General features: G+C 47.5%; 1 protein-coding gene across 2 annotated transcripts in view; it reads left to right on the top strand.

The window, feature by feature from the left end:
- Nucleotides 1-10,709, top strand: part of LOC119387214 (uncharacterized) — a 77,816-nt gene extending 67,107 nt beyond the window's left edge. Inside the window, exon 4 of one of the 2 annotated variants that reach the window (XM_037654532.2) lies at nucleotides 9,436-10,709. In XM_037654532.2, the coding sequence (XP_037510460.2) occupies nucleotides 9,436-9,600 (165 nt within the window). In that variant the 3' untranslated portion in view covers nucleotides 9,601-10,709. Of the gene's footprint in view, nucleotides 1-9,324 lie in introns of both variants that reach the window. The other variant, XM_049413426.1, reaches the window with a different exon arrangement.
- The last annotated feature ends 2,168 nt before the right edge of the window (nucleotides 10,710-12,877 follow it).

Raw genomic sequence — 12,877 nt, 5'->3', positions numbered from 1 at the left:
CAATTCTATCTCCACAGCTTGTCACTAAGTTGCGCGGTCTGCAACCGCATTCGACCTCTTTCTAGCTATGTTTGCTCTTCAAATATTCAAGCCTAGCAAAAGTAGGCTGGCGTGCATATGTCGTAGCAAAGTGCAACAAGAGCTTTACAGCCATCGCATGAAGAAAGGGAAACATAAGTCAGCTCTGCCGCAATGCAAAAATGTCATGCGGTGAAGCAGACCAAAAGTCAGAAGGGGCCTCTGTCACGGAATAGTGTGCCTCCAAAAAACGCGTTTTTTTTTTTTTTTTTTCGACTATGGATTTCGCTAACCCCCCAAAAATGGCTTCGCGGACCCCCATTTGAGAGCCTTTGCACTAGACCACCGTAGGGGGTAAGCGTTCAAGAGAACCGCATTGTAACGATGGGACTGAATAGTTTGCGAACAGCTGTTGAATTTATATAAATATATCTGTCATCGTGTGAGATGCTAATGACACGCGATGCTTTCTTATCAGTGGTCGCTAACTTTAGCCTCGAAACGCGCTGGAGGAGTGGTAAATTCCGCGTGGACGCGAGGCCAGATGTATGCACAACGTGTCGGCCCACTGTGCTCGGTATCAGGAAGTGGCGTCATTTAGATAACGTACAAGCGGAGACGTGCACCTGCGTGGCTCGGCTTCCAGTCTTTATACTCGAAGGCTTTCTTTGAAGCGGCAAGGTGGACAGAACAACACCGGTTTGAGTGATGACTGATACACGACTCTGAAAACCACGCATGTTAGTTGGTTGGTTGTTCCTCATACTCGGCGCAACCCACCCCGGGGGGTTGGCCATGAATCTGACGGTGCCTTGTTTGGGAAATTAATTAGCTTCATGAAAGAGTAGGTTTAGAAATCAATAGTTTAGCGGTAACCTGCGATTCAAATGAAACAAAATTAAAAAGAAAGGTCAGACAAAAATAATCATAGCATATATCCACGTGGTTAATGATGATGAGGGGGCGAAGCTCCGGAGGGAATCATCGGTAAACCGTGAATCTTCCGTGTAACGCCCCATCAATCATCATATAAAGAGTGAGAAACACTGTGCGTATATTACAAACATCAAACTTTTATTTTTCTTAATTAGATTATGCTTGGCTTGCGTTGTCCCTTCATATCAAGGCTTTATGGTCCGTGAAATGAAGGTATAGCGGTTCCTGTAGGGTTGCAATTGGAAATTTGAAAATACCAGGTCTATACACGTCCCTCGGATGGTCGTTGGTTTCATATGATCAAAGGACGTGCACGTGAGAGCATATTTGGCTGCCATATGTTGTATTAACCACTCATTATTCTTTTCGGTAATATCGACATACCAACTAACACAAATGGTCTATTCTTGTACTTGTCATAATTACACAATGCCGTGTCAATGAATGTCTTGATATTCCCACTCGAAAAATTGGGTGCAAGGTACATGGTCATGATGATACATCCATCAAAATCGATGGCAGCATATTCACCGTTGGCTCTGTGTCGTTAGTAGTAGTTTCAGATCTTGTGCCTTTTCTGTTTGTTTGACGTATACGGCCACACCACCTGCAGGACGCTCTGCATCATCGATGCACACGACTGGAACGTATCCTTTGATATATGGTCTTTTGGCGTTCCACGTCTCGGTAAGACAGAGAACGTCCACCGCAGTAAGTATGGGGTCCCGTTCCACATCGTCTACGTCGGCATGCAAAGTTCCAACGAAAGCAGTTTGCTTTCAGCCATTTTATTTACATTCCTCCTGGCTTCTTCTACCTCTTCCTCTAGCCTCTTCTTTCCGCCTTCTCCAACCAATTCCTTTGGTTCCTTTGGAACTATACTAAAACTAGCACCATCTAGCGATATTATATGCAATTATATATATATATATATATATATATATATATAGCGAGCGCCACCAACGCCATCTGGTGAGCACTTCAAGAACTAGAGGTGGCTACTACAAACAAACAAACGGAGGATGGACAGACCCACGGCATAAGGAGCTGCACCCCTAAAAAGAATAAATACCACCGCGGTTTCTTTTCTCGGCTTCAGTCCATGGACTGTTAGTTGTTGGTGTTGATGACCACTGACGGTGGCTCATACCCAATTCAGGAGACTGACCGAGTAGTGGGTGGATTTTTCCATTAAGTTCTCTTGTTTATACAAGGGTTGACGCTCTGACGTTTCGACCCGCGGTAAATGATAAAAGGTGATCAGGCCTATTTCTAGAACCGTTCTCTACGCGTAGTCTCTTGGGTTCTTTCTGTCATACCGTTATGCCTCTCAGTCATCACCCGGAAATCTTAAATGTGGCATCTTTTCTAAACTTCTCAGAAAAAGTATATACCCCGTGCATAACGATCGACAACTAGTAAGATAAATTTCTGACGTTGTCTGGCAACAGCCACCGAATATGTGAGAAAGTGCGCGTCATAGACACGACGACCGGGTACGTGTATATACTCCAGATTTCCTGTACAACAGTTGCGAAAGCCTTCCGTTTATGCGTGCATTCACGAACGCTTGCGTCGACTCTGGTGAGCATGGTGTCATGTGATAAGCGCTGAAGGACATCCGCAGGAACCCCTGCGAGGATGTCCTCCTCAGCGTTGTGTACTATGTCGCGACAACCACACAGGATCAACGGAATCTCTGTCGTCTGAGATATCCGTTGATTCTACACAGCTACGCATAGTTGGAGCTTGTCATACACCGAAAGGTCAGCGAACTTCCGATGACTGCTTCATGTGTTTAAGATACGTGCTCTCTGGATCTGTTATTGTGTCATTGCACACGTCATCTTTCACTGTCAGTAACAGAATAAAAGTTGTCAGTACGCAAGGTCCGTCTCCGTTTCGTGTTCTTGTGGTCATTCGTCTATGTGCTCCTCGGCAGCGCATCATTATCCTTCAGACCAAGAGCGCATTAGATACCTTCTTGACAACGGTGTGAGACCGTGACAGTTTGTATTGCATGGCAACCCCTTCTCTTGTATTGCTTGGCAACCCCTTCACCATGGCTTGATGTCTCCGGAACGAAGGCAAAACGATCAATTTCGTTGTGAAACAACCTTAGGGCGTGACAGCTTGCAGGGGCATTAAGTAACAAGGTCAGTAGCTTTCGACGGAATAAATGAATGATCAAGAAAGAAATCCAATTATGTAGGATGGTTTGCTGGGCGAGTTGATATTGCATCGTGCGTTTCCTTACCGCACGCGGGCGCCACCGAGCGCCCGCGTGCGTCCAGTTTCGAGCATCAAGGAAAAGGGCAAGAAACAAAAGTACCTAGCGGAATGATACCGGACGACTGCAGCTATCTCCGATATCAGCGCGTAGAAATCGTCCGCACCGCGCGGTGGGCGACGGCGTCGAGCAGCGCGGCCGCCGATAGCCGGTCACCTGCCTTGAACGACCACAATGCATGCAGGGGCCAGCCCAGCCGTCGCCTTCTGGCGGCGACGTCCTTATCAGGGCCCCCCGCGGGAACCACGCAGCACGCCATTGGTCCGGTATCAGGACGCAACTCGCAAGTTCTGTGCAGCGCAATCGGCCTAACGGCACTCGCGCCCTACGCTTTTTCACCTTTGTCGGTGGACCCCCCTCCCTGACCCCCCTGCCTGACCCCCCTGCCGACGCCTATGGTTGGTTGACCGTTTCTGAGCAGCAGATCCTAGGCTGGGTGCACGATGACGTTTGAGGAAAACGAGGAGCTCACATGCGCGGCAGTACTGTAGGGCAGAATGCTTCAACCCCCTTGACGCCATGCTGCACGCAACTTCGAAGGCCGAGCGTATATAGGCGTTCGCGCATCGTCTTCCTTGGCCCTGCCCACAATACCGCGCGCATCTGGCCGGCTTCCCGTGTGCGCGAGAAGAGTTCGCCAGCAGGGCTCACGCCTAAGCAAACAGTCATTTGGCGGGTTTGCGTGTTGGGCAGATGACAGTAGCCGGATCTTCGGCGTCGGCAGTGACGACAGAGGACTCTCCTACAAGACGGCCGCGAACACGCGCACCGAGCCGATAATTCTGCTGCGCGGACATGACTCGGAGGATGTTCCTTTCTCTGTTCGTCGTCTCCGCCGTATTCCTGAGCGCCAAGTGAGTTCTTTTGGTCCTTGCTTCGCGACACAATTAGGCTAAGCATGCAGTTATAAGCTCCATGTAATGTCACGGATCCTCGAAACATTTGTTTCGTGCACCATGGCTTGATGTCTCCGGAACGAAGGCAAAACGATCAATTTCGTTGTGAAACAACCTTAGGGCGTGACAGCTTGCAGGGGCATTAAGTAACAAGGTCAGTAGCTTTCGACGGAATAAATGAATGATCAAGAAAGAAATCCAATTATGTAGGATGGTTTGCTGGGCGAGTTGATATTGCATCGTGCGTTTCCTTACCTTCGTCTGCATCATTTAGCGCTGCCTTCTTCAAGAGCATTAATTTCTGAGGGGTTACGTGCCATAACCACGATATGAATATGCCGCTAGCCGTATTGTTACAGATTGACTACGGATTAATTTTGACCAGTTGGAGGGTTTTTTAACGTGAACCTAAGTCTAAGTACACTGGTGTTCTTGCATTTCACACCCATCAAATTTCGACCGTCCTGTCGGGATTCGAACCTTCGTCCTCGAGCTTAACAGCGCTACATCATACCTGCTAAGTATAACATGGCGGCTAACGTAATATTAATCATTTATTACGTAAATACTCGTTCAGTTACGGGGTTATTAGGATACGGGAGCCCGGGGGGGAAGTATATTGCAGTGATGTCAAGGGGGCTTTATGTTGCATCCATTGACTCGGAGCCGCTGAGTACATCTTCACACGTAGCAACTGTTTATTTATGTGCTCATTTTCAAGGCCATGTTGAATGAATGAGAGGAGCTTGGCGCTTCTAGTTTCCGTCCTGTTTACGTCACTTTATCGGGACGTGTTATTTACTTTTACCGGTTGTCCGCGAAATCTGGACGTTGCCCACCGGTACCGCAGTATATCACCTGGACCGTGCCCAGCTTTACAGAGAACAAATAGACAAAGGTTTACCTCGAACCTACGTTGTATATGTGTTTTCGGGCGCATTATACGAGACCGCATGTTATAACACCCATTTCCGTGCTTGTCATCCATCTCATTCTTGTTAATTAAGTGCGGCAAGAAATTCGAACAGACTAAATCCGCGTAGCACGGCGTACCAACCTTTAGGTAGAGACATAGAAATCGGTGGAGTGCGAAAAGAAAACAATTTTCTCAAATACATCTGTAGTAACGCCGTTGCTGCCTGCCATGTGACAACACCGTTTCGAGAACCGGTCACCGTAAAGCAAGTAATCTTTTTATCTCATTGTCGGATATGTAACTGATTTCGTATATGTCAATACTGTGCCCGAAGAAGTTTTGAATTTATTTTAGAGTGGAATGCTGTTCTTGCTTAGGGGGACCGAGAGGTATATTTGAGTTGTGTAACTGACGCGCGAGTCGAGTGATTATTGATATAGGCTGAAGTTACTTCGTGGAAAGCTGGTTTGACCGTCTTGATTCCACTCCGAAAGATCGAAAAGAGTGCGCAGCACATACAGAAAACAAAAAGACTAAACTAATTCTGCTCGATCGTTTTTTGTCGTTGTCTGGACTACGTACTCGGTCCGTTTCGCAGTGATTTTCTATGGTCGTATAAACTGAAAGTGTTGCGCTTGAGTGTTGATCAAAAAGGCTCAAAATAACTTGGAGAGCGCATGCTGTCTTTCGATTATTATCGAATGTTTGTCGAATTTTTGTCTTGTTCGCTCGTTTCGTCTAAGTAACACTTAGGCAGATATGTTCTGGCGTGTTTGGATTCTAGAAAATAAATGAATGAATGAATGAATAAATAAATAAATAAATAAATAAATAAATAAATAAATAAATAAATAAATAAATAAATAAATAAATACAAGTGGACACATTCAGCGGCAATGAGGCGCCAAGTTTATTGCGTGAGCTGAGGCTGAGTATTCGACAAACATGGCGGCCGTCCAGTCGGGCAAAGCCTTCTCTTTCGAGTGCTACATCTTATAATCATCAACGCTGGCGTACTAGTGGCGCTGCAACTTAAATACAGTCGTGTCGCTTTCTGCAAATAACGATAACACCTATTGCCCGTAAATCCCTCGAAAAATAAAACTTCTTCCGTTCATCCGGCACTTTTCATTTGGCCGTGTAACTTGATTCGGTGTTCGGCGTGTCGCGTACACATCATTTGATGATTGTATATTATATGAGCGTATAACTAACAACTGCGGCGACGCAGCGGCTTTCACAGCCAGTTGGCGGACTGTTTCCTTTATACACGTGCTGTAACTGTTCTTCATGCTCTCGCAAGTAGTGAAGTACGGTGTTTTATAATAATCCGCGGGATCCCAGATTAACCAAGGCTGACCGCCTACACGATCACTTGGTGCTAAGAACTAAGGGTTCGCATTTTATGGATGAACATTATGCGTCGGTACAAGTTACACGTGCCTGTCCTATCCGTGTTCCACGTCATGTGCATGCCAGTGTATAATCAATGGTACGGAAAGCACAACGTCTGTTTACTAACGCGCAAGCGTCTTTAGGATTGATACGACGGTCATATCACAGAACCATATGTTGTTTCGCGCTTGTGCCATACACTTCAGGACGGCTACGCCGCAATGCAGTAATGCTGGAGTACTGCTCTTTGCCTGCAGGGCTCAGGATGGCAACGAATGCAGCTGTGCGGTGATGTTGGAGCAGGAGGGCGCCGAGCCGGAGCAGCTGTACAAGGAGAGCACCTCCATAGTGGGCAGCCTCTGCACCGACGCCGACTTGGAGTTTTGCAGCCAGTTCTGCAAGAAAGAGGCACGTATACAGACCATTTTAAGGAGGCGCTTTAGTGTCGTCTCGAGCTATTTAACGCTCCCGCATCTTTGACAACTAAATGAACCGTGTTATGTACAGTAAACTCAGGCATGAAAACGTGTACTGGGAGTTTCATGGCCTCGTTAATTTGACGTCACGGCACACAAAAGTACTTCCGGGTGACCGCGAAACCGCCTGACTGCCGGAACATGGGCGAGCGTCTGCAAAATTATACGGATATCGTCGAAAATTATCGGTTACTTAGGAGACTGTTGCCCCCACCAGATAAACGTCTAAACAATAAGGAGGCAGTAGCATGGCCGCGCCTGCAAGCTGGAAATTTTATAAACCCGGCCTGGGCATATCATGTTCAGCCAGATGATAGGCAAAACAATAAGTGCAAGCACTGTGCGGTGAGGGGGACCCTCGACCACGTAATCTGGGAGTGCGATAGCTCCCCAAATCAAATATAAATTGTCGAGAGACCTGGGAAGCCCTGCTGCGGAGCGAGGACCCTGCTTCACGGCAACGAGTATATCCGCCTGGCGGAAGAAGCCGCTAAGAGTCCAGACCTCTTTGCCTGCTTCTAATCGCGGAGGTGCTGGCCCCCGTCACCTAGGCCCGTGTGCCGGGGACGGGGAGTAAGGGGCCTCCTTATCTGGCGGAAAATAAAGTTGTTATCATCATCATTATCATGATCAAGTGAAAAAAAAAAAAAAACGCCAGGCCTGCGCTGAAACCGCAGTACAGTCACAGCGAAAGCTGGAAGAGCGGCGTTTCTAGAGCCCGTTAAGTAGAGTAGAGTAGAGTAGAGCCTGGAAGCTGTGGCTCATACCCACACTGGGGGAGCTCTCTTGGGGCTACAATACAAGTACACTATATATAGAAAGGTACCCACTACACCATAAATAATAATTTTTGTGAAGTTGGCAAGCACCTACTAAGCCATTATTCGTCATTCTGCGGAGAAGCGAGGCACCAGCTACACGTCTGTAAGGCATTACATGCACTTTGTTGACGCGACGACTGATGACGATGAAGAATTATGGATCAGCCCTTTGTAATGGGTTGGAATCTTTAAGCGGCCCACCAGTTATGTAATTTGCATTGGGTGACGCCCGGTCGCTAGTTCCCTCTCCCGCCATGCTGTATAACATACGTTGACGTGGGAGAAAGACGGGGGGGGGGGGGCGAATAACTTTACTGAGACCCCGAGGACCCCGAGGAAATGGTCCATGCGCTTATGGGCTTCCTTGGCAACCAATACAAGTGCACTTGCGAGGAACCCACTACGCTATAAATCATTGTAATTTTACTGAGATCCCGAGGAAGTGGATCATGCGCTTATGGGCTTCCTTGGCAACCAATACAAGTGAACTTGCAAGGAACCCGCTACGCTATAAATCATTGTAATTTTCGAGAAGTAAAGCAGCAGGCACTGTGCCATTTTTCGTCATTCTACGGAGAGCGTTGGTACCTGCTAAACCCATGTGAGGCATTTTGCGCACTTTGTTGATGCTGTGCCTGATGACGATGAAGAATTATGGCAGAGTCCTTTGTAATGGGTTGGAAGCATTCAACAACCTACTCGTTGCGCAATTCGCATTGTGTGACGCCTGGTTACAGAATTCGCGTTGTGCGACGCTTGGTGCTTATTTTACTCTTCTACCACGCTATATTGCATATGCTAATGTGGCTCCTTCCCGACATGAAGCCTGTATAGGACCTTTTCGCAAAGCAGTTTCAAGCACCGGCATGGCTCAGAGGTTGAATGCTGGGCTCCCACGCAGAGGGCCCAGGTTCGAACCTCGTTCCACCCTGGAATTTTTTTCTTATTTCGTTTTTTTTCTTATTTCGAGCGATACTGGTTACGGACACCGGCGGCGGCGGCGGACAACTACGGCGCCAAAAACGGCCGGTGAAATGATCTCATAACAGCTTTCGCTGTAAAACTTACAGCGTCCATTATGCATTAGCCTAGCACGACTCGAGTGGAGTAGAGTAGAGTAAGCAGATCCTTGTATACGTAGTGTACACGTTGTATACGTAGTAAGCAGATCCTTGTATACACACCTCGCTGTGGGATTGGCCAAGCACCGGGTATAGTTTTAAAAGATAAACCTTAAATTTTATAAGTTATATATTGTCTATTAAAAATATAATCAGGAGTACAGATTGATTAAGGTGGAAGCCATCTTTTTCTTCTCAGTCGATGTTTTGATCCGACTGATAACATCGCAGCCACAACCGGTTTGCCTTTAATCAATACCCTTCTCTTACTTGCTTTCCTTTTTTTGTCTTTTTTTTTTGTTCCTTTAACTGCACGACATAGTAGTAGTGGAGCTCTCTCGTCTGCATGTTTCAGTGTCTTGTACAAAGCTGCGCGCTGTATATTATATATGCTCTTGGCTTTTCCGAGTTTAAACACCATGTTCTCCTCTTTGTTATCGCTTTCGCCGTTGCAGATGGCGGCATTCACCGGCAGCCTGAATGCGATGTACGCACCCACGAACGTGTCCGTTGGTCAGAGCCTGTGCGACATGGCGAAGAAGCCGGTGGCCGGTGGCATCGTCAAGGTGGTAGCCTTCGTGTGCGATCAGGAAGCGCGCGACATTGACGCGCAGCAACCGCACAAACTTTGTTGCGACAAGGCGGTGCGCTGGGAGCCCTGCAAAGGCGGGAGCAGCGGCGTTGGTGGCAACACCGGCGGTAGTACCACAAAAACAACTCGACGATCGTAGCCTACTAGACAGCGCAACGCGTATTGGGCGTCCGATATCCGCGGCATGGAGCCTTCTCCACGCCGCCTGTCTTGGAAGCCCCACAACTCTGCAGTGTGTATTCTCTGAAGACACCTCCTATACGTAGCACCGTCACCTGTGCACTCGTATCTCTGTTTTCATACTATTTGGAGTGGCGTTCTCATTGCCAAGCACTGTGTATAGCGAGCGATCGAACTTGAAAGCATATAGTCGTGTGTAGTCTTACGGTCGTATAAACTTCAAGTAGTAGACATACGACCACCGCACAGGCGCCAGCAAAATAGGCAGGATATGATGCAAGACGAACGCATTACTGACGATAATCTGATATTTTACTGAAATCGTACAGGTTCCAGGAAAAAAAAGAAGGTTGGATACTGAAGTTGCCATGGCTTTGCGTAACCGTGGAGGTGTGGCTGCAGGTCATTGCAAGGGGCGAAACTCTAATGTTATCATCCGTTCTTCCTGGAATACTTCAGACGATACATATCGGCACTATCTTACTTCTTGTGCAATACGTCTGAATGACGTGCGACTGCCACTTGCGATAATGTCGCTTGGAGGCGCGTCAGAAAAGCAATGCCAAGTATCGAAGTCAGCCGACATGATGCATCAGAGGTGGGTAGGGCTTACGGGAAAAAAAAAAAAAAAAAAAGAAGACGAAAGTAAAGCTCCGTTGGCTACCGTCGGCAACGATCGCTTATCCTGCACTTATTTTCGATAGCCTACCATACGTATGCGCTTCCCTGTTGCGGTCTTCTCGACTGGGTAATCCACAATTACGTGCAGCCTTCGCGGCAGTCTGTGCCGAATTACACAAACCTTCGACCTAATGATCATCCCATGCTGCTCCATGAACGGGGTGACAAATAAAAGTTCGTTGTGCGTATAGTCATCCTTGTTTTCGTTTCATCCAATAAATGCATCGTGAAAGTGCACGGTGTGTTGTGAAGGCCTCTGGATATATAACGATGACACTCAGTCAAAATTCTTGTTTCTTCTCGCTTTTGTGACTGCTGAATAAAGAGACGGTGCTGTGTAAATAAAGTACAATAAATATTCCGTTGGCAACATGTGGATGTCATGTATGGGCATAAAGACATTTTCGTTGTTCATTATTGCTGATTATTTATTGTTTTAGACAATGCTAGCGCGTTAGGAACGAGCAGGATTACACTAATCGGCCCCTTCTCCAGTCGCTAATCTGTTTTGTAACCATGCCATAATAGAAATAATTTCGTAATTTCTCATATATTGCAGCCACTGCATCCCATTCTATATTGGGACGCAGTGGCCGGGCTGATTGCAGGAGCTGACTTATATGTCCCCCGAAATGTAACACGAACGCACGGGCAATTAAAGGTTGGGTCTTTTGGTGCGCCAACGGACGCCGGTTGCGGTCCAAACACCGAGTCAGATCCCAGAGTTAACGGAACACAAAAAACTTATATTCCTAAGTGCAATGCAGTTGCACAATTATTCAGACACATGCACATTCCCTCCCTCCCTCTCTCTTGTATACAACGTGGTGAGTATATAGCGCGCCAAACGTCCGCTCTCAGCGGCCCTCAGCAAAGATGAGACAGTTGCCCTCCCTTGTACATTGCTGCTGCGTTACGACAAAGTAGGATGTGCGTGAGTGTGGCTGTGACGCCTTCAATCCGCGCTAAGTGGGGCTATACACCGACACAACTTCAAACAACCCATTTTGTCCTGCGCCGGTGCGGGAAGCAGACCTGAACCACCTCTTATGGACATGCCCTGGGCTACAAGCGGCTCGTCGACGCCACCTGCGGCGTGCGGGACTTCAGCACACCAGGCCACCGGACTTGCAGCGATGGATATACGGTCCGAACCATAGGTCCCTCATGGACTTCATGGAGGAAACACAACTGCACCATTTTAACGCGGTAGCGTTAGAGAGCTCGTGTCGCAGAATTTCCGCTGTCGGCGTCGGCACCGTTGGTTGTGAGCGAAAAATCATCCGTGAGCGAAAAATCGAGAAAGTAGCAAATAAAATAAACGATAAAATGTTCGGTCCCAATGAGGATCGAACCCAGGCCGTTCGCGTGGCAAGCAGGTGTCTTACCACAAAGCCACGATGTTGCTTGCAGCTGCTTCGGACAAAAACACTACATAAATGCCATGTAGTAGAAGGAGTCTCCTTAACGCATTTTGTTCGGCAGGTGTCACGACGAAAACGAGCCCATACGGTAGGCGCATTCGCGAGGCCATCAAACTACGTCGAAAAACGCCGGGATAGTGCAGCCATCGCCGCTAAATACACACACGAACTTTCAAACAGCTCTAAAAATGGACAACTATGTCCATCTAGAGGAAAACATATCAAGCCAAGGCAGCAAACGCTAGATAATGTGCTGCCATCTGTGAGGCATTGTGAGAAATATATCTCGACTTTTTATGGCATCCGAGAGGGCCGGCGCGCGGCGTATATCTTGGAGGCCATGCGACTCTTGCTTTAGATCGAAAGCCTGTAAAATTCGCGCGCGTGCGTGCGTGTGTGAGTGTAGCAATACACATTAATAAGTATGCACTTAGTGGTTGAAGTGCGCACTAGGGGCCGGATTTCGCTATCGCGTTCAACTCTTAAAGGCGAAGCTTAAGGGTCCCCCAATTTTTTGTGTAATGTGTATTGATGCCGCAGGGCAAACTAACGCAATTAAAAAAAAAGAATATGCTATACCGACAATTCGATTTAGCCACATTTCTTTTATTTATTTATTTTTGTATGTGTAACAAAAAAATTCCGACGAGAACCCAATAGCTCAAGTGCGACAGAATTTCGCAGGTTTTCGTGCGGAAATACGCAGCAACATGCACTTTGCACGCAAGAGACATCTTGGAACAGCGTTGTTGGTGATGATCCCCTTCGAAACAACGTCTCTCTGAGGACAATTAACTTCGAGACAGGATCTTGACAGCCGCAAGCCTCCGTTCTTAATGCGCTGTCGAGAAAGTTCGGTATTACAATGAGGACCATGTACACTCTAAGAAAAAAAAAGAGTATGCGTGACTCTTTTCGGAGAGTTCTGACTTGCCACGTATAGGACTCTCTTTAAATAGTCACGGTGACTCTCTTGGTGGGTCAGGGTCGGCTCGCTCTAGGAGAGTCCCCCGACCCTCTAGGAAGAGTTGAAAGACTCTCATCCGAAGGATCACGTTACCACTTATAGGGAGTCAGACGACTCTTGCCGGTAACACTCCTACGGGGGTCAAGTGACCTACACCGAAGCGT

The sequence above is a fragment of the Rhipicephalus sanguineus genome, chromosome 3 (genome assembly GCF_013339695.2).
Source record: "Rhipicephalus sanguineus isolate Rsan-2018 chromosome 3, BIME_Rsan_1.4, whole genome shotgun sequence".
NCBI lineage: Eukaryota > Metazoa > Arthropoda > Arachnida > Ixodida > Ixodidae > Rhipicephalus > Rhipicephalus sanguineus.
This window is presented reverse-complemented; position numbering and strand designations above follow the sequence as displayed.